Below are 25,705 nucleotides of genomic sequence, written 5' to 3' on the forward strand. Positions count from 1 at the left end.
AAAGAAAGCCCGCGCGCAGCAACGAAGACCCAACTCAGCCTCAATAAATATATTAAAAAAAAAAAAAAAAAAGTCTTTAAGTCTTTCTTTTTGTTGCCATGTCACTGGTCCTCTCCACAGTTTATGGAGTTCCTGGCCAGATCATAACTTCCTATTAGAACTACTCCTATGGGAACATACAACGAGCTTTAATAAATGACTTCATTCTACTTATTAGGGATGCAATATAGCAAAAAGCAAGAACCTTGAACTGTTCATAAAATAATCAGCATCTCCCCTACTAAGGATGGCTCTAATAATGTGCCATCTATACTTTAGAAATGCTTCCCATCGTGTAGGCAAAATATAACCCTCACTAGACTTCTAATTGTGCTATTTATTGGATGTTTTTACATTAGCATAGCTTTCTGCTTTGCTTGGATTTTATCCAGTAAAAAGATAAATGAAATGATAATTCCGAAACGATAGCAGCAAAATCCCCACCACAATTAAACTTTTCAGCTATATTTTTCTGAAAGCTAAGCCAGACCAAAGAAAGATGTATCAAGTGGAACTCTGGAACCCTTCCAGTTCCTGCAGATCAGGATCTGCTTTATCTTCAAGGCCAAAGTCATTGTTGGCTTCTTAATAAGCTCATAAGAGACATTTCTGTCATCATTTACCTTATCTTGACAACCACTAAGGAAAGGGTTAGTGATCCTCTCAGATGGGATCTCTTGTTAAAGCACACGTTCTCTTGTTCCCAAATGTATTTTGTATAATGTCAGCAAGGAGTAACAGCTAGGAAAACACAGTTGAAAATGGTAATCATTTTGATTCATTTTAAAGAGCACTGAAATGCCAGCAAATGAAACTTCAAAGACCTTAAGATGATGTCAATTTGTCTTTCAAAAGGGAAATCAGATACGACTTCAAACCCATCAGGATGGTATCAACCCCAAATCCCAGAAACTACGTTTGCTTATCCCTGAAATGTGCAAATAATCCCTTTTCCTCCCAGAGGTGGTGAGGATTAAGTGGATGATAATACATGTTAAAGAAAACACTTAGTACAGTGCCAGGCACATCTTAAGTATGCAAAGCGTAACATGTACTGCAGTTTCTCCCTAAGCCAAATTTCTAGAAATCGTAGTCCATACTCGCAGCATCACTTCCTGTGCTCTTTCTCATGGGCTCCTCAGCTGCAACCTACCTTATGGCCGCTCCCTCCACTAAAACTGTTCCGGCAGAGGTTATCGATGACGCTGTAATTGACTTACCCGGTGGAAATTCTTAGCTCTCTTGTTACGATACCCCTCCATGGCAGCTGAAGTGACTGACCACTCACACCACCTTGCTAACAGTGCAACTGGTCTTGTTCCCTGTGGTCCCCTTACTCCTCCACTGCCCTCAGAGCCCCTTGAGGGGAGACGGTCTAGGCACAGTGCCTGACATACAGAAGACATCCACCTATGAGCCCTGTAACTAACACAAGCCTCCACGGGGCAGAATCTTCCAACGAATTTGCCCAGGATCCTTAACAGCCCCCCACCCACCCTGCCGCCCTCCCACCCCGGCTCACCCTCAATCCGCTCACAGAGCTTGTGCAGGCCCTGCAGGGGGCAGCCCTCACACAGCTGGGCCGTCGCCTTCGCTGTCTGCTGCACCGCGGCCACTGTGAAGGCCTGCTTCAGGGTCATCATGATCTCATCCACCTGATCGAAGAGAGGAGACTACAGTCATCAAAAAGTCCATTTAAAATGAGCTGGGCAGATGGGACTTCCCTGGTGGCGCACTGGTTAAGAATCTGCCTGCCAATGCAGGGGACACGGGTTCGAGCCCTGGTCTGGGAAGATCCCACATGCCGCGGAGCAACTAAGCCCGTGCACCACGACTACTGAGTCTGCGCTCTAGAGCCTGTGAGCCACAACTGCCACAACTACTGAAGCCCACGCGCCTAGATCCCGTGCTCCGCAACAAGAGAAGCCACCACAATGAGAAAGCCTGCGCACTGCAATGAAGAGTAGCCCCCGCTCACCGCAACTAGAGAAAGCCCGTGCGCAGCAACAAAGACCCAGCGCAGCCAAAAATAAATAAATAAATTTATTAAAAAAAAAGCTGGGCAGAGATTTCAGGACTCCGTGGAAAGACTCAGTACTTTAAGATTCTTCTGGACTATTAGTCACAGGTTAATGAATAATAATCATAATACCTGCTAGGATTACACGTAGCCTAGAAACACTACAAATGCTCAAAGCTCTTCAAGGAGATAAGGTAAAAACTAGACGCAAATTAAATACTGAACGAAAACCAACTCTTCTGATCAAAAGTCCAAAATGACATTTGAAAAATGCTAAAGCAGAGGGTGAAAGTGAGCAGGCCTTTAAGAATGATGAAGATTGAAAATGCACATCGAATTAAGTCTCGGGTATGTACTAGCTGGTTATCAAATAGTGACGAAAGAATAATTAAAGCCAAATAATATGTCAATGAGGCCATATGGCTTTGCTAAGTAAAGATATCAGTGAGGCTGAAATCCCTTGTAAAGGAGACTTTAAGAACGGCCCCTTCTCACTTACCAGAGCTTCATTTGTGCACTGAAACACGTAACAGACGAAATGAAAGCCTCCACCTCCCGAAGACTCTCGGCAGATAAACCCAAAGTGGTCCACATGTCTAATACCCTGTTGAAGGCAGGGACAAGAACAAGGAATGGTCACTTATACCCAGAAAAGGCACCACTGCCAGACATGCAACTGAAGATTCACACAGCACAGTTCTGAAGGACATTATAAAAGTATTATTTTCTCAGATATTTTAAATGTCTAAAAACATCTCTCAAATATGAAGTTCTACTAAAATGTTACTCTGATTATCCCCACAATAAGAGAAGCAGGATCTGAAAACTGGAGTTTTTACCGCTCATTTTAGTAGTGAAAGGAAGTGGAGAAAAGCTGACACAAGAAAATGAGAATTCTTCTTCAGTATCAAGGAATAAGCAGACGAGAGATTAACATACAAACACATATGCACACACACGCAAACACATGCAGACACAAAGTTTAAAAGATTTAAAACATACGTACTACTAAAATAACAAATATGTAAATACTGAAGTAAACTGGTAGGAAGAATGAGTCAAAAATTATACACACAAAAGAAGAGAGACGCTTTTAAACCTAAGATATGAAGGCCAAAGTTCTACCATAGTTTCCTAAGAGCTCTTTTTAATAAATATTAATATGTACGCTTGTTTTGAAAGTATCAGCTAAGAGGCACCTTAATACAGATTAGACATCACCCATAAACATTAATATGCAGCATCTCCTGAAAGCAGCAGCAGGCAGAGACAGGAGTGCTGACCGCTTGGAGGGCAGGTGATCATGTAAACTTGTGAACTGTGCCCTTTAGGAAATAATTAAACTATCACATGAAAAAGCCGATATTTAATACTAACATTACAATACAGATAGCAGCAAATCAAGATAAAAAGTATCTTGAGTAAAACTGGCATAGCTCGTTATAATTAACAGATTCTCCAAAATCTCTCTATGAAACACACCCAGGAGATCTGCAAGCAAGAACTCAAGTAGATACCGTACTCTGAGGAAAACATCCTCAAAAGTAGTCACTATTTATTATATTTTAAGGAAGAAGAAATAATGATCTTGGTACCTCAAAAGTTATGAATTTTTATAAAGTAAAAATAAGTATTTAAAAATATTAACTGTGTGTGAATGTATATATAAATATGCGCACACACACACACACACACACACACACACACACACACACACACACCCCTGGAAATCATGACTGTGGAACATTACTACCAATGCCTGAAAAAAAAGAAAAGGAGACCTATTTTCTCCAGTAGGTTACGGTTGCTAAAAGCAAAATTCTTAATTTCAAAATTATATTTATAGTTTGCCTTAATACACAAAAGGAAATGCAAGATCACAAACCCAGTACTTAGAAAGCATACATCTTGTGACCGTAACCACTTCTGCTGAATGACGGTAAAAGTATTCATTAAAAAATCAAATGGCAATTGAGCTGATAACCCATCTCCATTTACCTGAGAGCAAAAGGATATCTCCTTAAAATTTTTCTCCAACGCTATTTTTTTGGTGTCAGGACTGATGAGGTAAACTTCAGACTGACCAATCTTAAAAGACAAACAAAAAAAGAAACTAGCTTTTTATGAACACTGAATTCAGATTTATACACGAACTTTCTCATTTCATAACCTATGAAAATAAAGACTCAATGGGTCAAGCTCCTATAGAATTCTGACCATCTCATGTAGAAAATCACTTCAAGGTCACAATCTATCCTACAGATTTCAGGTAGCACAGGCAACCATCAGTGTGTTCACCTACATCAGGCAGCAGTCTTGAGGTGAAAGGACCAAATATATAGAAGTTGGCAACTAAGCCTCAGGTTCCCACATCCCCCCTTTGTAAGGAAGAGAGGTTTCTACATAAGTGAACCTCCCAGGAAACAGGAGCTTCTCTTTCAAGATTTCTAGAACACTTCCTAATGATTAGAAAAGTCTTCTTAAATTATTGTTAAAACTATCTACCATTTGTTGAATGCATACTGTGTTAGGTATTCACTACTGCTTACCTGACTTTCTAAAAAAGCTAGAGCGTTAGCACAAATTAACACTGTCTTACATACCTGGGTCAGCATAACAGATCTCCATTACAGCAGGGGACAGTGTTGCAATAACCACACTGTTAACTGTGCCGCACCCCTCCCTCACCTTGCTGCTCCCTGAACCCAGCTGGCCACAATGAAACCTCTGCTCAGTGAAAATCACTTCCTCAAGAAAGTCTTCCCTGATTCCCCAGATGCCCTCACAGCATCCTTTACTTCTCCTTTACGGCATTTATCACAATTTTAGTGAGACAATTACCTGTACAATCGCCAGTCTCTCATTGGAATCTAAATTCCACATGGGCAGAGATCATGCCTGTCTTGTTCACTGCTGTATTTCTAACGTATTACACAGGACCCTGTATACAGCAGTCACATAATAAGTACTTGAAAATAAATGCTCTGAGCAGCTTTCCCAATGACACCAAGAGGGTTTTTGCTTTGTTTTGTTTTTTTAAAATATATATCACACATTACAGCACCAGACTGACTGCCAACGTAGCACTCTTTTCAGTATACTAGGTCAACCATGAAAAGAGGAAGAAATCGGCCCTCTGACACCCCACCTTGATCTTGAACCTGCATACACCCACACAGCCAGCTTCCTCACCCCTGGGCCATCCTCTGCCCCGAATCAGGCACAGACGCCAAGACTTTACATTTAAGCTTATGTTGCTCTCTCTGTAGTCAGTCGGCCTTAGGCCAAAGAAGAGACAGAGGAGGCCGAGGAACAATCCACTCCCTATATTGTCAGAGACCAGCTTGCTACTGGGCCAGCTGAGTCCCATCGGCTCAGACCCAGGGGACTCCCAGGGAGGGCAGCCTGACCAGAAGAGCCGAGATCAGCATGGAACCCAGGAGCGGCGACTGCCAGGGACAGCTTCCCTGTCCATGCCTTTTCTGGCAGTTGGCTGTCAGTTTACCAAACCATTTCTAGAAAAAAGTGAGTGAGCAATTGGCTAAACTAATATTTCAGCTTGGGTATCAATTTCAAATATCATGTTATCCCCAAATCTAATTATCCAGATAACAAAGGGTAAGTATTTTACAAATTAGTAAAAGTAGTAAAGAAGGGGTATTTTCCAAAAAGATTTTGTTGAAATACATTACTTGAAATTAATATCCATTTTAAAAATCTCCTTTGGGGGCCTCTTTTACGAATATTAACTCTTCTTTCCACATTGAAAAGGTGTCTTCACAACCATGGGGGAGGGGGATAAAAGTCATAGAGGATATAAGATAGGAGTCTCTTTATGTGACCCCCTGATGAATTCCAAAGGCTAATTAGGGACTAAATAAGGATTTTATCTTGAGAAAAGAATGATTCAGTATAAAAACATATGGATTCACACATAAATCCAAAAGAAATTCACAAAGAATCTTCGCTTGATAAAGCAGATTTTCTTTTAAACACACAGATCAGACCGAGGATGCGCATGAGGCTTTGATAATATTTTACCGTGAAGAGCATAGTTCGATTTTCCTCAATATCCGTCGGCTGCACAATACTGTGTCCACTAATCAGGTGGTTCTCGATGTCGTTCTCCTCAAAGGAGCTGAAAAAACTACTACTCCGCAGGCCTGCATCCTGAAACTCCTTCCTGAAGGCCAAGGAGCGCAGCCCGGGCTGGGAGAAGGACTTGCGCATTGGCCGTGGGCCCCGCTCCCGGTCCCCCGGCGGCTGCGGCGCAGCCCGGAGCTGATCCGAGGAGAAGCCGCCGCCGCTCACGTGGCTGAAGCCCTCGATGCACTCATCGATCAGGGCGGGCGGGGCCTTCCGGTGCGCCACCGCCACGCGGCCGCAGAACAGCACCTCAAACTTCTTGGCAAACGTGTCATCGAACTCGGAAGGGCAGCGGAGCTCGTCCTGGCGGGCGATCTTCCCGGCCTGCCGGATGGAGCTGATGATCTCAGGCACCTGCCGGGCAAGGAAGGAGTGTTATTTGGAACCCGCAGTGGTTGGCGCGGCACAGGACCCTCATCCACAGGAGCCAACGCCGTGCTCTCCCCATCGGCACATGGCGTATTCCATCAGCCTGAAGGTGCATCCCACTGGGAATCTGGGACCAGGAGAGGGAAATGGGCAACTTACACAGAGACAAGAAGGGGAAAAGTATTTACTAAGCACCTCTTCCGCGCTGGGGCTACGCTAGAGGATTCGCGCACCCAACATCCTGCAAGCTTAAGTAAGGAGCTCACAGCCACACAGCCACACATGGCAAGTCAAACCCAGGCTGGTCCCCCCACTCCAAAGCCAAAGGTCTTCTCCGGGAAGCTGCCACCAAAACATTATGCAGTTATTCTAATTTCATGGCAGTGCATCTTGGCAGTGCATCAAGTCTTCCAAAATAAATGATGGGATGAGGAGAACAAGACTGTAATTATCTTGTACAACCTTTCTTCTAATCATAACATCATTATTTTCTCTAATGACAACTAACAATTTATTCCTCAGTCTTATATTCCCCAATAGTTGAATAGTATTGACTACACAGCTAGGAGGTTTTAATCGAGGAGTAAGCAACCCATGGCAGTATCATCATCAGGGCAACACACTGGGGATTCTTTCCACTGAGCTTCTAAAGCCTTTGATTCCTAATGTAAAGTCATGATCAAGAGAATGAACAAAAGGGTCTCGTGTGCTACTGTCGGCACTACTGCTACACCCTCTCATCATTAGCTTCTGACAAGATCCCTCAAAGAAGCCACAGACCGAGATGAGTCCCCAACCGCATGAATAAGCATCTGTGCAATCATCTGGATGATGTACAGCCTCAGTACTAACACAAAACAGGCACAAATTCAATGTTCATAAGGAAGGGCCTAGTTTTTGTTATGCCCTAACACCCAAAGCCAATTTTTCCTTTTCTCTTTGTAAGAAAATCCAATTTAAGACCCAATACCCATAGGCCCAATGTCTTTTTAATGACATAGAGGGAAAAGAACCCCTTTTCAATTCAAGTCAAAGATCAGTACATACAGTAAAGGGAGGTGGTTTTAGTGGATTTTAAGAAGCAAGCTTATATTCTGTGTTCATAACATAATCCCCAAAGACCCAACGACTCAAAAGACTTTTCTCTTTGTGATTTCGTACCAAGCACACCTTAAAGACAATCTCTGCCATAAAGATTAAGATATATCCTTTCAAGATCTTTTATCGTACAAAAGTCAGTTTTATCTTCAGAGATTTTATGTTTTAAAAAATTAATTCCTGAAGCATAAGACCTAAATGACACTAAGGAAGCCAGAATTTCAACGTCAAGCAACCATGTGCCCTGAGTATTTGCTTGAGCTGTAGCTCATTCCTCCACTGACAAATAATTACATATCCTGTGGAGGCCTAAAAATTGTTTATCAATATAAAAGGACAGAGAGAAGAAAGCAGAAAGTCTAGATTTCACTCACACCTTTGCCAACCAGTCACTACAGGAACTTGGCAAAAACAGCCTGTTTTTCTCTCTGGGGGAAAAAAATACTTACAAGATTTTTCAGGTAAAAGTTGTTTCTGTAAGGGTAAAGAATAATGACTTTTTCAAAAAAAAGAAAAACGATTTATGCAAGTGAAAACCTTGCCGCTTTTCTGAGCAAGTGGGTAAAATTATTTTATCAGGAGCCATGTGAATCTTCCTAATTATTAACCCCACTCTCTGAACAGAAAATTCAAAGCTTACTCAGTCTTTTGAGGCTTTTTTTAAAACAATAACTGACATTTCTATATGCTGGGTCTTCCACTGCATCTGAAGTGAGTAATGAATGGTGTCTTTCGTTACATATCAAAGGGGAGAGAAAATGTGTGAAGTCACATGAATTTATGGTGACTCAGCAATAAAAGGTACAAACACAAGTAAGACACAAAGTAGAGAACTTGCTTGTTCCCTCGCTTCACAAGGTCAGAGGAGGCTAACGAGTACATCGTCCTTGGTCAGAGTTGAGCTGTGGTCATTTTTCCTACCACCAGTCTCTCCTATCCTTTGATTAGAATCTTCGAAACACACGCTTTAGTCAAAAACCAGTGCCTCTCCCTGCTCTAGCAGGTGCCTCTCCCTGCTCTAGTGAGCTGTGTGAATATGGGTATCAAGGAGATAATTGGGGTTAAAAAAAAATCTCAGGGATCCTGACAAGAATATAACAACTTCAGAATATTTGAAGGCGTATTGCCAAACACAGTTTCAACAATAAATTGTAAATAGTTAAAAATCTAACGTTTTTAAAACATTTCTGTAAGTCATTCAAGTATACTAGGAGACTAAATAAAAAGTGGACTCCACATGTGCCTAAGTTTGCAAAACTTTGATAGTTTAGTTCCCTTAACCAGAACAGACCTGAGCACCATTTTTTGAAAAATGAAGGCATATGACAAACCCACAGCTAACGTCATACTCAACAGTGAAAAGCTGAAAGCACTCACTCTAAGATCAGGAACAAGACAAGGATCTCTCGTCACTTTTATTCAACACAGTTTTGGAAGTCCTAGCCAAGCAATCAAAGAAAAAGAAATAAAGGAATCCAAATTGGAAAGGAAGAAGTAAAACTGTCACTGTTTGCAGATGACATGACACTATACATAGAAAATCCTAAAGATGGTACCAGAAAACTACAAGAGCTCATCAATGAATTCAGTAATGCTTCAGGATACAAAATTAATATACTGGGGACTTCCCTGGTGGCACAGTGGTTAAGAATCCACCTGCCAAAGTAGGGGACATGGGTTCGAGCCTTGGTCCGGTCAGATCCCACATGCCACGGAGCAACTAAGCCCATGTGCCACAACTACTGAGCCTGCTCTCTAGAGCCTGCAAGCCACAACTACTGAGCCCATGTACTATAAAACTCCTAGAGGAAACCATAGGCAGAACACTCTTTGACATAAATTGAAGCGATATTTTTTTGGATCCATCTCCTAAAGGGAATAAAAGTGAAGACAAACAAAGGGAACCTAATTACACTTAAAAGCTTTTGCACAACAAAGGACACCACTGACAAAACAAAGACAGTCTAGTAGATGGGAGAAAATATTTGCAAATGATATGACCGTTAAGGGATTAATATCTAACATATATAAACAGCTCATACAACTTAACATCAAAAAAACAAACAACCCAATTTTTAAAATGGGCAGAAGAATAGACATTTTTCCAAAGAAGAAAGGCAGATGGCCAACAGGCACAGGAAAAGATGCTCAACATCACTAATCATCAGGGAAATGCAAATCAAAACCACAGTGATCTCACACCTGTCAGAGAACGGCTATCATCAAAAAGAACACAAATAACAAATGTTGGCAAGGATGTGGGGAAAAGCGAACCCTCGTACACTGTTGGTAGGAATGTAAATTCGTGCAGCCACTGTGGAAATCAGCATGGAGGTTTCTCAAAAAGCTAAAAATAGAACTACCATATGACCCAGCAATTCCACTACTGGGTATACATCTGAGAAAAACAAAAATGAATTTGAAAAGATACATGCACCCCAATGTTCACAGCAGCATTATTTACAACTGCCAAGACATGGAAAAAAACCTAAGTGTCCATCAACATATGAATGGATAAAGAATAGGTGGTGTATACACACACACACACACACACACACACACACACAATGGAATACTACTCAGCCATAAAAAAGAATGAAAGTTTACCATCTGCAGCAACGTGGATGGATTTGGAGGGCATTATGCTAAGTGAAATAAGTCAAGAGAAAATCACTTATATGTGAAGTCTAAAAAATACAACAAATTTAGTGAATACAACAAGAAAGAAGCAGACTTACAGATATAGAGAACTAGTGGTTACCAGTGGGGAGAGGAGCAACATAAGGGTAGGGGAGTGGGAGGTACAAACTACTGGGTGTAAGATAGGTTCAAGGAGGTATTGTGGAACACAGGGAATATAGTCAATATTCTGTAGTAACTGTAAGTGGAAAGTAACCTTTAAAAATTGTATAAAAATTTTTTTAAAAAAGAAAAATGAAGGCATACTGTCCACCTGTGACGAAATCCTGAATTCTCTATTTTTTTTTAATAAATTTATTTATTTTATTTTTGGCTGCGCTGGGTCTTCATTGCTGCACATGGGCTTTTCTCTGGTTGCGAGAGGGGGCTACTCTTCGTTGTGGTATGCAGGCTTCTCACGGTGGTGGCTTCTCTTTTTGTGGAGCCTGGGCTCTAGGCGCGTGGGCTTCAGTAGCTGTGGCACGCAGGCTCAGTAGTTGCGGTGCACGGGCTCTAGAGCACAGGCTCAGCAGTTGTGGCGCACGGGCTTAGCTGCTCCACGGCATGTGGGATCTTCTGGACCAGCGATCGAACCCGTGTCCCCTGCGTTGGCAGGCGGATTCTTAACCACTGCGCCACAGGGAAGCCCCTGAATTCTCTATTCTTTGTAACTCTGTCCTAGACTCACCTATACTGTTGCTTGTTACATAAGGGAACTGGGCCACTTACTTCATTTTATTTTCAAACATTGTCCTTGGTATGACTGGATGCCAGAAGGTAGGGATTCAGAAGTGTGAGATGAACACAAGGTAGCCCTCTGCCTTGGAAGGGAGTGGGGCCTGGAAGGAAGTTTGGTTAGAACCCTTTACAGTAACAGAGATGGGGTTTGCTGGGAACCTGAACTAAGCAGCAAGCACTGAAGACAGAGAGGAAGGCTGCGTGAAAGATTCTGGAAGACAGACCCACAAGACTTGGTGATTACCCAGACAGGGGCATTGAGGGTGTGGAAGACTGCACGGGACTCACAGGGCTCTGGCTTAGACTTCTTCAGTAGGGAATACAGAGGCAGCAGGCTTGAGGAGAGATTACAATGAGCGCTGCTCCTGTCCATGCTGAGTACGAACAAGAGGACTTGAACGTAAAGGCATCTAGTGGGCAGTTGGACAAGCCAGCCTGGAGTCCAAGACAGGAGATCTAGACCGGACATCACCAGCACATATACACGGACCAGAGGTGGCTGATGCCTTGAGAACAGAAAAAGGGAAGGTAAAGGAAGAGGGCAAAGATGAGATGTTTAGGATACACCAACATTTCAGGTATAAAGAAGCTGAGGAATCACAGGCAGAGAAGCAGGAGGACAGGCAGGCAGGCAAGGATGATGCCAGAGATGGCAAAGGAAACAAGCACTCCTTCAAGAAAGGGAGAGGAGGGGGCTGAAACTAAACCAAGGGCTGAGACGGGTCTGCCGAAGTTGGCAGCTTACAGACAGACATATATAAAATAAAGAGGGGATGCCCACACTGACCGTCCAAAGTAAGCAAGCAACTGAAAAATGTCTCAAGGTGACACTTTAGTCTATGAGAACGTATACTTCAAGTTACAATATTTACTGCAAATATACAGACACTTTCAGGGCAAATAGGCTGAGGTCAGTGGAGTTTATTCCCACGATATGATCTGAGTACTTTGAAAAAAATCTTTTTTTAGTTTAGTCACAGCAATAATATCTACGTCATTTCTGATTGCAGATAAGCAGATAAAGTAAATCAACTAACGGCAGCAAAAACAAGAATCTGAAAAGCATTTTGTTGAGATAAATTCAATGAGGGTTTGATATTTGGTTTTCTTTCAATAACAGGGATCACAACAAAAATGTAAATTGAAATGAATCGCCAATAATGAAGAAACGGGCCCTCTTTTAGACATATAAAAATTTACTGAACTGCTCTTCTGTCAACCTATTTGAATTTATACTAAAGGTCAATTTTAAAGCAAGCCTGCACTTATTTCACAGCCAAAACAAGTTTCTTTTGAATTCACATACTAACAAATACACAGTACAGTATGAAGTTTCTGTAGCAGGTTTGAGTGAATATTGTTGTATAAGTAGCCAGAAAATGATACTCTAAGAGAATTAGAAATATTCATTTCTGTAAATAAAGTCCTTATTTAAACCTGTGGGTCAAGTTTCTTTTTAAGGATTTGAGGATTTTAAAGGATTATAAACACACGGCAAGTGTAATTTTATTCGCAAGGACTTAGGAAAGAGCTCCTGAAACAGTATTTAGAACAAAAAGCCATTTTGCTGTACGTTTACACGTTTGTTTTTCTGCCAACTAGTAACAAATAAAATATTAAATGAATCTAAAGCAGCCCATATTTGCATTTAGAACTCTAGCATTTCCCCCTGTTATTTAAGATTAAAGCATTCCAAAATTGCAAAAACATGGCAGGCCACACTGTGTTTTGTCCGTTGGATTAAATGTTCCCACACTGCAAGGAGTTAAAACAAGCACTTCAAACAGAAAATAATCATTCCACATAATTATTTTCCAGAAGGAACAGACTTGTGTTTTGTTTTTGTGGATGAGTGGTTATTTGTACTTGTTGGTCATAAACAACGTAAATAGGGGAAGAAAACGAAATTAAACCGTGTCGCCTCACTCTATCTTACATGCCTTGAATTTCACACAAAACGACTAAGAAAATACCTTCTTACTAGTGCTCCATACTTAAGTTATTTAAAGAGAATAAGACAGCTGTCTAATGCTCTCTATATAAAGCATGCATGAGCATTCATATTACCCAACGGTCCAGCCTGTCAAGACTAGACTCGAAATAAAGATGTGAATACACCTCATACAGTGAATAAGACGAGATTCCTCCTGGCCTTAGTAGAGGTTCACAGTGCAGGGAGGAAGAGACACGTCTGCATGTGCAATTTCCAATGCGTGCTGGAGAAGGCTGGTCCCCAGGAGAGGTCTGTCGTGACTCTTCAAAGGGAACCAATGCCTCCACTCCTGCTGTGCGCTTACAATTAGCCAAAGGGCAGATGAATGCATTACATCTTCCCAAAATAAAGATCAAACGTGCTGTGAGCTGGCTGGGGAAGCGCCTGGCACGTCAGAAACGCCGATGACGCAGGTCTCACACCCTCAGTCAGGACTGCCTCATCTTTCTATCCTCCAGGTCAAACAGAAGTAGTAGTATTCAGCCACTCTAGTTCTGATATGGCAAACTGGATAAACTCTTATCTTAGTAGCTTTTAAACCCCATGAAAGGTGCAATGCAAACACAAAACCCAGCGTCATGTTCCAAAATAATCGTTTGAAAGGTTCACTACAACCTTCTGGCTAAACTGGCGCTTTTCTACAAACACTTAAAACAATGAGACTAAAATCCAACTCGAGAAGTGATTTAATAGCTGCAGGAGCTAACAAAAGAAGGTGGGAGAAGAAAGGGAAGAGTAGAAGATATTGCTGTGAGATTAGGAAGTTGTTTCGTTAAGTTTTCTAAAACAATTTTTAGAAGCCAAGACGTTTTCAATGGTCAGCATAAACACTGACAGAAATCACTGGATGTTCAACCTGGGAACATGAGTCCTCAAAGTCCAACCCTCTTCATTTAATGCACTGATTCGCAACTCAAATGTGGCCGCACATCAGAACTGCCAATAATGTTAAAAACGAGTGACTGCTCATCAGTTGAGGTGAAGCAGCCTGTGGAGGTGGGGCCCTGGCACCTGCAGTTTTCAGAAGCACCCGACAGCTCTCAGCTCTCTTACCCCCTGTCCTCTGTCATGCCCCGAGGTAAGGAAAGCGCTCCTCTCCCTGCCCGCTACACCATCACACCCAAAATCCATGGGATTATTAAGACCCTAGGCAAGCTGTGAACAGCAATAAAGCGGCCCAACTGCACAGATCCAGACCCTGCTCACAGCACAGATGAACGAACTAGTGAAGACAAAAACACAAGACTCGCCACACAGATATCTGACAAGCTATTTATACCATTTAAGGGCAAATCTGATTTGCAAATAAACTGACTGTATTTCAGAGGTCTCAGGTTGTTAAACACGTAAGAGCAAATGCCTTATAGGAAATGCTACTCTATAATTTTGATTAAAGTTTACTTCAAAATAATCTCTCCAAGGTTACAAAACATTCACAAATATAATGAACCAGCAGTTAACCACAGCAATCACCCGGTATCAGTTATGTATGTTACATAATCTTTGAAAAGGGCTACTGCGGTCTCTCTTCTACAAGGCAGGGCAACTAAAAACGTATAAACGTGCTATAAGAAACCGTTAAACAGAGCGCTGGTTCCTTCTCCAGGACACACGCCATAATTAGTTTCTATAAATGATGCCCTTTTGAAATTTTATCACTGAGGAGAGATCTTCAATAAAGGAATATTTGGTCACACAGTGTGCATTTATAAACAAAACAGTGAAACCAGCTAGAGCACTGGGCACCAATAGTGTTTTGCTTCTACCTAAAATCACCCAGGACCAAACATATTAAACTCGTTAGGTGGGACACACAGGCCCACCCAACCCACAGTTCATGAAGCCACAGTTCCCGGACCATGTCCCCTGCAATGGAAGCAAGTAGTCTTAACCACCGGACTGCCAGGGAAGTCCCCAGACTCCTTTTTAAACTCAGCAGCAGAATGTACTCTTTAGTCATCTTTTATTTTCAGTAACAAGCTTAATACACATCCATATAAAAGAAAAATACAAAAACATATGAAGTTAAAGTTGCCTATAATCCCAAGCCCAGAAATATCACAGTTAGCAGTTTTTTTCTTACCTATGGCTGCTTGTGTATACTAAATGGTCATTTCCTTTACTTAAAAAAAAAAAAAAAAAAAAGGATCATAGTGTTCTGCATTTATCGTCATGGGCATAGTGTCAACCCATTCTAGAACCATCTCATTCCTTTCCGATCACAGCATCAATTTCATTCACTGCAAACACTGTACACAATGGAAATACAAAAAAAAAAAAAAAATTTTTTTTAACCTATTCAGGATCCAATTCCAATTAACCTCGTGCTACCTGTCGTGAACTCTGCTCAATCAGAAGCCGCTCTGGCAAACGTGTGAGGAGCACCCACCACTTAGGCTCCCCATAGCTGCGTTTAGAGCACGAAGTGTTTGTGTGCATGGGGGAAGGGGGGAGGTAAGTAAGAGAGATAAGAGTGAACCCAGTATTGCTTTTCAGACCACAGAGACACATTCCATTCAGAGCGAGATGGGGGAGAGAGGGCATGTGGCAGCAGAAACAGAATAAACTTTAAAAAGACAGAAAAAGTCAGCCCTAACTCCTTCCCCAGCTGAAGCCAAGAATCTACTGCACTGACAGTTCCTACAGGGAACTCTGGAGCTGAAATGCCAAAATAAGCTCCAAACTCTGCCACTTCATGTGCAAGTCTGAGCAGGACACCCAGCTTCTTAGAAGCTCGGCATCCTCTTATATCAAAATTGGATATTACCAGCTACCCTTTTAGGTTGTTTTGAGAAGAAAATTAAACAATGTGAAAGTTGTTAGTGTAGAGCCTAGCACATATTACTTTCCAAAAAATGCCAACTGTGACCTTCACATTTGCCAAGTAAGAAAAGGTCAACTCTCTATTATTCAAGTAGCAGCACCTAAAGGCAATGAGCTTGCTATTACTCCAACTGCCTTTCAGTACAGAACTGGTAATAAGTGACAAAAATTTATTCCATATCAGCCAGCCACAGATAATGCCAACCACATTTTTAATGTGACCAAATTTCCAAACATCCTGTAGGCAATGAAACTCTCGCCCAGCCCACCCCAAAATATAAGAGTAGCAAAGCTCTGATTAAAATGGAGCTGGGGAAGGAGGACATTCCCTTCTCCTTCCTCCTGCCAGCCCTGAGGTGTCACAAGGCCCACAGGAACAGAGAGTGAAAACCACTACCTTACAAAACTACACAGGTCTGTGAGTGGCAAACAGTTTCTGTGGCACTTTCAGGACAGCCCTACAAACTTCAGAGCAGAAAACACCTAAATTCTTGAACGTCAGCTATAAGACAGCAAAATTATTGTCTATTTTGCTCACTGATACAGCCCAAAGTGCCTAGGACAGTGCCTGGCATACAGCAAGTATGCTCAATGTATGAATGATTGCAATTGAAAATGAAAGTTTAGTGATTTCAAGGTTTTTAAGTGATAAGAGATATCTCAAGTAAACCTTAGAAGAGAAACCATGATAAACCTGTGGAATCTCCAACACAATGCCTGTGCATAGTATACATGCAACAAATATTTGCAGAAGGAACAAATGCTGTAAAAATAGCAAACCAGAAACACTGAGACTAAATCTTTTTGGATTATAAGATTTTTCTAGACAGCTGAAGGCTGCCCCTTTAAGCACCTAAGCTATTTTTACTTTAACCATTTTTGGATGGGAAACATTTAGCGTATTTTTTCAAAGGCTATAGAGAATGTACTTTAACGCTTTTTTTTTTTGTGGTGAGCGTATATTACAATGACCACAAGAGCTACCGAGGCTGTGCAAAGCTCCATGCTGCCAGGGGTTAAGACAACAGGCAAGGATGTATGGGAATGAGAGACGGTATCTCAGCTTTTAATTACATACCCCACATTCCTACCAGTTCTCCCAAAGTAAATGTTGGTATGCTCTCTCAAATGCACCCCAGGGACCAAAGCAGAGGCTCCTAAACTCACTGTGCCACAGACACCCTCTGACAAACCCCTACGGACTCTTCTCAGAGTTAGATTTTTAAATGCCATAGGCATTTACACAAAGCAATACAAAAGAATTATACCAGGAGGGAATTATCCAAATAATTATGATAAAGCATTATGTGCTTATCACCAAACTTAACAAGGTCTAGCGGCAAATCGTATGTCTGCCATAATTCAAAGTAATGATGAGCATATACAGTATTTTTGAGAGATGTGTAGCAACTATAATGCAATATGAAAACACGTGATTTTATTGATGTTACTATCACAGGAGTTGCTAATGCTATGGGGAGGGTGATGACTCATAACTGAAGATGTTAAACTGCAGTTAAAGGTTAGTGGAAATAAAGGTGAATTTTTTTCCCCATCCAAGTTCAGGGACCCCCACTCCCAACTTCCATCCTCAGATTCCAGGTTAAGGATTCTTGGACTTAAGGAAGAGTGGGTGTTGGGGGGCAGATGCAGCGGAGGGACCAGCTACAATAACTCAAACATAAGATCACCACCACCGCCAGCCATCTCTCTCAGGATCATGGTGTGTATGTACTGCATAGATGAACAATAAAACAAAGCCATCCCACCGCCCCAATGCACACATAAATCTAGCTGAAAATGGGAAAACTATACCAGAAGCTTTAGCCATCGAAGTCTACAAAGGGATATTACAATGTTATGATGCAGCCCATAAGGGAAGCAAAATCTAAGTGGGTTAAAACTCAAATGTCCATTACTTAGAGTTACGGAATTAATTTCTATGTAAATAATTTCTATGTAAATTTCTAAATAAATTTCACCAATATAAAAACGTTACAACTCTTTTCACATGTTATAAGTACTCAATTTGAGTCTGATGTGATGTATTGCCTAGCTAGTCCTTGATTATGACAATTTAGTCTAATATACAAACAAATGAAAATAATTTTCAACCGTCAACTTTACGTTAGCCCTGCCGATGGGACGGTAGGAAAATATGACAAAATAAATACCTTTGAATTCTCATTTCAAGAAACTGTCATTTAAGCTGCAGCTCACATCTGACAAGTGCAGGCACGCAGGGCAGCCTTTACTCTAGAATCTTCTTCCATCGACTCTCCACTAGCATCTGCTGATTCTTCCAGACCCGTTCAAGCACCTCCATTCCCACGGGCCCCGGCCTGCTGTGGTAATACAGGTCACAGCACTGACATCTGGGGCTGGGAATGGGGTGTCATTTGATTCATTTCTGTGGACCCTGCAGGTTTGTGTCAGTGTTTACTAAACACACACACTTTAATGTGAGAGGCAAGTGAACGGCACTTTTCTGTTTCTCTATCTTAAAGCGTAAAATAAATAATCTAATTAACCTTAATTTAAATATATTTATTTGAAAATATGGGGCTTCCCTAGTGGCGCAGTGGTTAAGAGTCCTCCTGCTGATGCAGGGGACACGGGTTCGTGTCCCGGTCCGGGAAGATCCCACATGCCGCAGAGCGGCTGGCCCCGTGAGCCCGGCCACTGAGCCTGCACGTCCGGAGCCTGTGCTCCGCAACAGGAGAGGCCACAACAGTGAGAGGCCCGCGTACCGCAAAAAAAAGAAAAAAAATGAAAGAAACAAAAAATAAAATGACTACTTTCATGAACCTTACCTAATATCAGGTAGAGAAAGTGTGACACCAATATTCTATACAATCATATGCACACTGTCCGGGGAAAAGCTGAACTTCTGAGACCTTCATCGAATCAAGTAGTTTAAGTTAATATCATATCTCGGGCACTAACCCCCACTCACGGAAGCCAACTATGTGCCAGACACCATGCTTCACACAGATTACCTCGCTGCATCCTCACACCAACCCTCGGAGGAAAACCATGCTATTTCCATTTTACAGAAACACAGAGTCTTCTGGATCAGTGTCGGGCACGGGGGCTGTCGATGAAAGTGACCATCTAAGTGGAGAAAGAAACACAGCACTTTTTAGAAAATCAGGCACTGGAGGCCACAGGAGCGGTCACCAGTGAAGGGAGGAGAGGGCAGGACAGGAGGAGAGGCTTGGAGGAGAGGAGCCCCGGGCTGAGCCTTCAAGGAGTCGAGGCTGGTCAGGAGAGGCAAGGAGGGCGCTCCCCTCGCCTAGCACATGGCGGGAGGCTGACACAGGTGAGGCTGGGCCAGCAGAGTTTCCAACAGGTCACACGGCTGCTGTGGAGAGAATGGGTGTGACGGACAAAACAGCAGAAGGAGGATGACAGGCAGGAGGATGCTGAAGTGGGAATGGCTTAGTTCCCTGCCCTCACCCTGCTTGAGAAGCTCAGTCCCAGAACCAAGGGCCTTGTCACCCCAGTGCCTGGCCCTTTTCCTCACATCAGACCGAATAAACGAATCCACGTGTGAACAAAGGAGCATCTGAGCAGGAAGAAATGACGTCCTCCGGCTAGGGCTGTGGCAATACAGATGCAGAGAAGATGATGAGGCAAAGCACAATTCCGAAGGTCAAACAGGCAAGAATTAGTAATTCTCTGGATGTGAGAGTTGACTGGTTGGATGGGAGAACCACCCACTGAAACCAAAAAAAAAGTCCAGAAATCTGAATACAAATTACAATTCCCTATTCATGCATATGAGTTCTCTCTCTTTTCAAGGTCATTTTATTCCTGAAGGAAGCATGGAAATTGTGTAGGTAGCGTGCGCTGCAGCCCAGAGAACAAGTCCGCACCCCATGCACCCAGTCCATTTTGGCATGCTGGGCCAAAACTCTGACAGGTTTTTTTAAAAGTATGTATGTGTGAAGAGCTGTTATCTCTTCTACTTATTTTCAGCAAAAGAGATGCAATTTTAAACACTGCTCATCACTAAAGATCTGGAAGGGACTGCCCATGGTTATCTCTGGGTAGCAGAAATTCGGTGGTTCCTTATTTTTGCTTATCAACATGTTGTTTTTCTGTATTTACATACACTGCTTTTGCAATCTCACAAAAAGGTTAATTTTAAAAGAGTACATTTTTCTTAAACTTTAAGAAATGTTAGAGGTTACTGTCTAATTTTATTAGATAAAGCCTTCCAGGGACAAAATTATTTGGAAGAAAAAAAATCTTCATTTTAAACATATGATAAATTATTTTCAATGCAGAATTTCAGCACACATTTCTAAGTGACCCCAAATGCTTCACTACATAACACACAAAATTTAAGTCATGGGACACCATCTGAAAAATAAACTTCCATATCCACAGAAACTAAAAACTTCAGACAACAGTCTAAAAGCGATATTCAAAAGACTGCCCTTTTACATGCATAGGTAATTACGTAAGACAAAAATTTGTAGCTTAAATAAAAATTGTGATAATAGTAAGAACTGGCCTGTTTTATGAAGCTGACAGTTCAAACTTGAGTTTAGATAAACCATTAGCCCTCTTAGTCAGATAAATACTCTTGCTACTTCCTAGGAATTGCAGTAAAATCAACCTAATTCAAATTATAACATTTGTGAACACAGTATGGAATCACCTTGACAACATCAATATTAATTTTTATAAACACAAAATAATTTATAGCATAGAGCTACCCTCTGCATATACGGTGCCTTTGTCCAAATTACTGAAAGCCAAAAACCCCTGTCCTCCCCAACCTCACAAACAAAAAGACTCTGGTATGCCAAGTGTGGGCTGGATCTCAGCCCCTGCTTGCCCTGTCGGCTGGATGCTTTTGTGCAGTATGCAACCTGCACACACTTACCTGGCAGCCCATTCACAGCCCTGTCACCCGCATCTGTGAGATCCATAGTAGTTTCCAGGAGCATGTTAGAAATTTAAACTTACTAATGCATGACTGTCCGACTTAACTGCCAGAAGGGCTTCTGCTATGGCTTATAAATACTATTTATAAACCACATTATTTACAGTTTTAAAATACTGCACCACACTAGCTTTTACAGCATTGACTGCATTCTTGAATAAAACCTATCATGTATGTTCAAGAATCCCAAATTTCATTCAGATGAGTGGTAGAAACAGGTCTTTTCTCTCGTATCATCTCAGTCCATTTTTGGAAATAAACTATACTCACCAAGTGGCCATCCCCTTTCTTTCATCTTGATCAACAGGCACATCAGAACTCTGGCCAGTAAAGGATATTAGTTAGAACTGGTCTAATCTATTTTCCACCTAACATATTTTATACTTTATGTCTACCAAGTATGACAATAACAACACTATTTGCTGGTCCCTGACTTTCTCAGAAGTCATGTTAGATAACTTCAATAAATGTTTAAAAAACTCAGACTGTATCCCAGCACAGGATACCTCAAAAGCAGAATTAAGTGGCAAATACTCTCTTCCTGAATTTAGAGATGAAGGAAATCAATCAAGAAAAGTACACAAGGGGCTTCCCTGGTGGCGCAGTGGTTGAGAGTCCGCCTGCCGACACAGGGGACACGGGTTCGTGCCCTGGTCCGGGAAGATCCCACATGCCGCAGAGCGGCTGCGCCCGTGAGCCATGGACGCTGAGCCTGCGCGTCCGGAGCCTGCGATCCGCAGCGGGAGAGGCCACAACAGTGAGAGGCCCACGTACCGCAAAAATAAAAAAAAAGAAAGAAAAAGAAAGAAAAGTACACAAGACGAAAATGAAACAGTGTAAAGTTGCACATAGAATGAAGTTGTCCAAGTGTCAATTCCTAATGGCACCCAGCCCTCAGCTAACGGTTCTCCCCCTCCCTGACCCACCTACACTCCTGGTGTGTGAGAATGAAAATCCGATCTCGTCCAAGCACCCAACCATCCCTCCACTGGCAGTTTCTCCAAGACCAGAGACTCGTGTGTCACACTGAAGGGAATGAACTGCAGTACTCTTTAAATCACTTCCAGTTCCAAAATCCTACTATGCTATATAAATAAATTGGCTAATAGAATGAAAATACCAAAAAAATACCAACATCAGGAACATGGTGATAAGTATAAAATATGATAAACTCTCAGCTGGGAAAGTAGACCCAGCCTGCCAAAGTTCATGTGAAAAAGATTTACAGATTTTAGTTGACTGTAAGCCCAGGATAAGCCAACAGAACAGCCTGGATATCAAAAGAATGAAAAAGGAAGAAAAGCCTATGGCAGTAGGAGAAATGTCATCCTTGCGTTAAAGGGGTCACAGCCCCACCGTCCTCCCTGCCCATCATGCCACACAGCAAGTTTCATTTTCGGTTTCAGAAGACTTTAAAAGCAGAGGCAATAAGAGTCGCAAGGTGCCTGCAGATCCATGAATGGAGGCTGGAGGACGGAGCTATGGGCTTGCAGCTCGGGCAGGGAAGACGGAAACTCACCACTGCCTTTGCAAGTCTGTCGCAGGGAAAAGGCACAGTCTCCCGCACTCGCTTGCTCGCTCGTGCTCTCTCTCTCTCTCTCTCTCTCTCTCACGGGAAGGAAAGAAGGTGAGACACAGTGAGAGAGAGTTCTGCTCAGAATACAACAATCTGTCTTTCCATTTGAGCTGTGTAGAAGGGCAGGGACGTCTTGGGGATGCTGAGCCTCCTGGGAGGTGCGGGGAGCACAGCCAGGCGGCTCAGACCTCCAAGCCCCCGAGTCTAGGGCCCTCCAACAGACAGGCATCGGGACCTGCCCCCTCCAAGCGCCCCGGAGCCACACCTCCCAACCTGTCGAGTCTGACCGTGTGGCTCCTCCTCCCCGCCCCCACTCCCCCAGGGTCCTCGACTGACTTCATCTTCATGAGACCAGATATTTTACAATCAGGAACATTCCTAGAGAACCAACACCGAAACCAAGGCTGACAAGAGATAAAGGCTCGGCTGTGCCGGCCAAGAGCTGCTTGGGAATGCGTCCAAGGCTTTGTCGTTTCTCCCATGCCAAGGGGACGGCTCACGGGCAGCGAGAAGCCTCTGTGCCTCACTAAAACTCAACTCTGATCTCTACATTCCACTTACCAAGCAGGAACTGCAGTCTCTGAATCCAAAAGACATTTCCAAAAGTAGGGCTTCATCTTGGTTTACAAGGGTTAAGAGGAAAAAAATAAAATAAAGTTAAGCCCTGAGGGGAGGGATAAGGAAATCTTGTTAGGGTAATTCTCTCCTTTAGACTGTATTAGTAAAATGCACCTCCATTTCACAGGCATCTCAGGGAAGACTCTTCATAGCGTTCTGCTTTTCTCTCTACTCTATCTCCAGGGACCTCACTCACTGCCCCAAGGCCGACAAAGATAATTTAGTGTACGTCTTAGGTCTGAATTCATTCCTAAACTTGACTCAAATTTCTAATCACCTAAGAATCACCCAGACTTTGGACACCTTGACCTTAAAACATCCCAGTCAAGCTCATCCTCTTTGCCCTAAAACAGGTCTCTCTCATTTCCTTGTTTCCCAAATGCCTTCCAGGCAAGTAGTTTGAAAGCCTGGAAAGTGCCTTCTAATCTTCTCTCTTGCTCCATTTTTCAATAAGCCATCAAGGTACAGTCTCTCACTAGGAGCCCAAAACCTCAAGCACTGGTCTAGGCCCGCACTTAACTCAGACCACGGCAAGACCCCCAGCCCTGCCTCTGGCTTCTCCCGGTATATAAACCCGCCCGCCCACTCTCCACTGGCAGCCTCATCTTCCAGAAGGCCAGCTTGGATCACATCAGTCTACCACTCAACAAACTTTCTAGGGCTCCAATCACTACCAAAATACCAACCTCGCAGCCTGACCTGCCGAGCCCTCCACGCGGGTGCTCCAACCACCTCTTCCCTGTGAACCCCCTAATTCATCATCTTTGGCAGGGAGGGAGGTCCACTGAGCTCCACTCACACACATCCTGGGCTTCTGCTCATTCGGATGTCCGCCTCCATGCCTTTGCTCGTACTGCTTCTTCCGGTCAAGCGTTCCTGCTCACCCCCTGGATGGGACTCTCAAAAACCACTCATTTAATCTGTTCATTTTCTCAGGAAACAGAGGCTCAGAGGCCTGGAACGACAGGCCTCCAGTCACAGGCCAGGCTGGACAGAGCCAGACCTCCCCCCTTCAGGGCTCTTTTTCTAGACCACACCAGGTCCCCGTGATTTGCTTTTAACAGGGATGAAATAGAGACTTCGGCTTGAAATGTCCTTATTAGACTAAAACCTCTAAGCCCACCAAATTAAAAAAAGAGCACAGTGCCCACATTTCTAGTGACTTAGGGTATTTCTCTTAGACTCACAAGCCCCACTGGTTACACCTTCCAGTTTAACTGCTAATACCGTGTGGATGTGAAGGACTCTGTTGCCCAGCCTGGGGTCTGCCCCAAGGGCTTGAGAGCAGACTCACCCTCTCCCCCAAAGAGAGGAGCCAGCTGCACTCTACTGCCTGTTTATTCAATCAAGATTAAAGCAAAAAATTGTTACATCTACAGAGCCTCGAAAAGCTGCAGAGAGAGGTGCTCCAGGACACTATATATAGGCTTTTCTTAACACCTACATCCAAACCACATCTCTGGCTCCTTTTGAGAAGGACAACATTTAAGTTAACAGTGTACAATCGGTTCTGACTATGCCTGCTGATTAAAGTCAACAGGGAGACCGTCAAGTGGGATTTACTGCATTTGGAAAATTATTACCTCCGTGTACCAGAAGACTACTCAGAGGTTGAGCACCCCCCCCCAGCCCACTGGACTGTGGGACTTCTGTGTAAGGACCACTGCACACACCCACCTTCCCCTCCGAGAGGCAGGAATTGTGTCTTTCTCATCTGTGTCCCAAGTGTCTGGCACAGAGAAGATGCACAATCAATGTGTGGTGACTGACACTGAACTTGAAAGAGAAGCTGTATTTCTTGGCCAAAAATATCTGGAAATACCACAGGACTCCCCTAAGTAGTGTGGTAACTGCAAAATAATGAATACAGTATCGTACGTATGCTTTGGTGGTCTAGCTCACTGAGCTCTTCCCTCTGGGGGAAAAGATCCAGAGATTACAATCTCAACTAGTTTAAACACTACAGAATTCATAGAAATCAAACTCTGGTACCATGTTCTTTCAGCTACCCTAAAATTGGGTGATACTGCCTTGACTGAAACTCCAGTGTGCTCTAAATTCGTACATTTTCAAATGTGGGAAGAGAATCCCTTCCATTCACCTAGAAACAGTAATATGGCTATTTGGGGAACTATAAGAGGGTTCTGACCATACCAAAAGCACTAGCAAACTTCATGCTCATTATACAATTAATCTGGTAATAATCAAACACAAGGGGCCACAAACTCATAAGCAGGTTTATGGTTTGTGTTTCTGAAATCACATTTTACAAAATTAAAGCTCTAGTATTTTAAATTTGGAAACTTACATGTGTAAGAAAACAAAAAGCCTGACACAATAGAGACCATCACAATAGCATGTGTAAGTGTCTCTAAGCAAATACTGTCTCAAAGATCTTATGATTTATTTTCACCTAATGACTGATTTCCTCTGGGTCCACCCTGTGAAAAGAACTTCCCCAAAATACTCATTTGGCTGAGTCTCTGCCTTCGGCGGGCCTACAGTTATGAACTCTATTAAACAAATAAACTTCCTTCCTATTTTTAAAGTTTTCCAAAATTGGAGAATCTACATCTTTGGTTGGCACACTATTTCCTGGGCTTTAACAGCCCTGGCAGTGAAGAAATTCTTCGCGGTATTTTGAGAGAT

The 25,705-nt window shown here is 42.7% G+C and overlaps 1 protein-coding gene across 9 annotated transcripts in view; it reads right to left on the reverse strand.

Annotated features, from left to right (window-relative positions):
• The window catches only part of TBC1D1 (TBC1 domain family member 1), a 288,411-nt gene that overhangs the window by 161,774 nt on the left and 100,932 nt on the right, over window positions 1-25,705 (reverse strand). For all 9 annotated transcript variants that reach the window (XM_029236067.1, XM_029236069.1, XM_029236070.1 and 6 more), the window contains 4 exons: window positions 6,101-6,559; window positions 4,058-4,147; window positions 2,559-2,663; window positions 1,562-1,694 (listed from right to left, as the gene is read on the reverse strand). In XM_029236067.1, the coding sequence (XP_029091900.1) occupies window positions 1,562-1,694; window positions 2,559-2,663; window positions 4,058-4,147; window positions 6,101-6,559 (787 nt within the window). The remainder of the gene's footprint in view (window positions 1-1,561; window positions 1,695-2,558; window positions 2,664-4,057; window positions 4,148-6,100; window positions 6,560-25,705) is intronic.

Source organism: Monodon monoceros, unplaced genomic scaffold, assembly GCF_005190385.1.
Source record: "Monodon monoceros isolate NGI ecotype Baffin Bay Population unplaced genomic scaffold, NGI_Narwhal_1 Super_Scaffold_20, whole genome shotgun sequence".
In the NCBI taxonomy this organism is placed as follows: domain Eukaryota; kingdom Metazoa; phylum Chordata; class Mammalia; order Artiodactyla; family Monodontidae; genus Monodon; species Monodon monoceros.